Genomic DNA, 948 nt, shown 5'->3' with positions numbered 1-948 from the left:
GAATCAGTCCTGCTTCAAACGAGCCCAGGTGAGTCTCTCTAGCTGATTCCACAACTGAAGGGCACGGATGGTGGAAGCAGCCATAAGAAGCAGCCCCCTGGAAGTCTAATGTGGCAAATGCCTGAGCTCCGAAAGGGGGCACCGGACCCTGGCGTGCAGGTTTCTGTAGACACAGCCCAGCTGCCGGGCTCTTAGCAGGTCTCAGCAATAGCGATGGGGCTGTGGTGTCCCAGGAGCCCCGCAGAGCTGCTGCCTCCTCTCACTGCCCAGGCTGCTGGCAGCTCTGGGAAGCCTTGGGAAGGATGGGAGACGGAGAGCTTCGCGGTGCGGGGTCACCCCGACGCCTCTTGCTCAGCAATGCTAGGTCTCGCCCCGCCCACTGGGGGTTGCTACGCAACGGCCGCTAGGCACGCGCTGACTGCGTCATCTCCGTGCGCCGGAAGCGCCGTCCCTCGGGCCGGAAGCGGAGTTGTTTGGCCCGGAAACGCGGAGTGGGGGGACATGGGTTGCGACGGGGGGACTATCCCTAAGCGGCACGAGCTGGTGAAGGGGCCGCGTAAGGTGGAGAAGGTAGGCGGGGAGCAAACGTGCCGGGCCGGAGGCTGAGCAACCCCGGGGTCATCGTGGGCGTGTCACGGCGGTTACGCGGGCGCTTGGCGGTTGTTGCCTCGCGCGAAATAGCAAGCGGCCCCTTGGACGCTTGGCGTGCACTGGTAGCGATTGTTGGTACCGACACCGGAGGTGCGTTGGCCGGCTCCGATCCGGTTTCTGATGCACAGCCCGGCAGCGTCGGTTGGTCAGTCCGTTGAGGGGGGCAGAGCGAGGCCCCTGCGGGGGGGCGGGCATGGGGTGGAGCTGCGGCTCGTCCGGGGAAGGGCTATGACTCCCACCACTGTGCACATCCCAGGCAGGCACAGGCAGTGTGTGTCCCCTGAATCTGCGCGGGGC

General features: G+C 65.7%; 1 protein-coding gene across 1 annotated transcript in view; it reads left to right on the top strand.

Moving 5' to 3' along the window:
• Positions 1–455: 455 nt before the first annotated feature.
• RTFDC1 (replication termination factor 2 domain containing 1) overlaps positions 456–948 on the top strand; it is a 55,739-nt gene continuing 55,246 nt past the window's right edge. Inside the window, exon 1 of the mRNA XM_019510207.1 lies at positions 456–570. Coding sequence (XP_019365752.1) covers positions 502–570 — 69 coding nt within the window. The 5' untranslated portion in view covers positions 456–501. The remainder of the gene's footprint in view (positions 571–948) is intronic.

The sequence above is a fragment of the Gavialis gangeticus genome, unplaced genomic scaffold, assembly GCF_001723915.1.
Source record: "Gavialis gangeticus isolate Ggan-Ray unplaced genomic scaffold, GavGan_comp1, whole genome shotgun sequence".
Lineage (NCBI taxonomy): Eukaryota > Metazoa > Chordata > Crocodylia > Gavialidae > Gavialis > Gavialis gangeticus.
The sequence above is the reverse complement of the archived record's forward strand: the minus strand, read 5'-3'. Positions and strand labels throughout refer to the sequence as shown.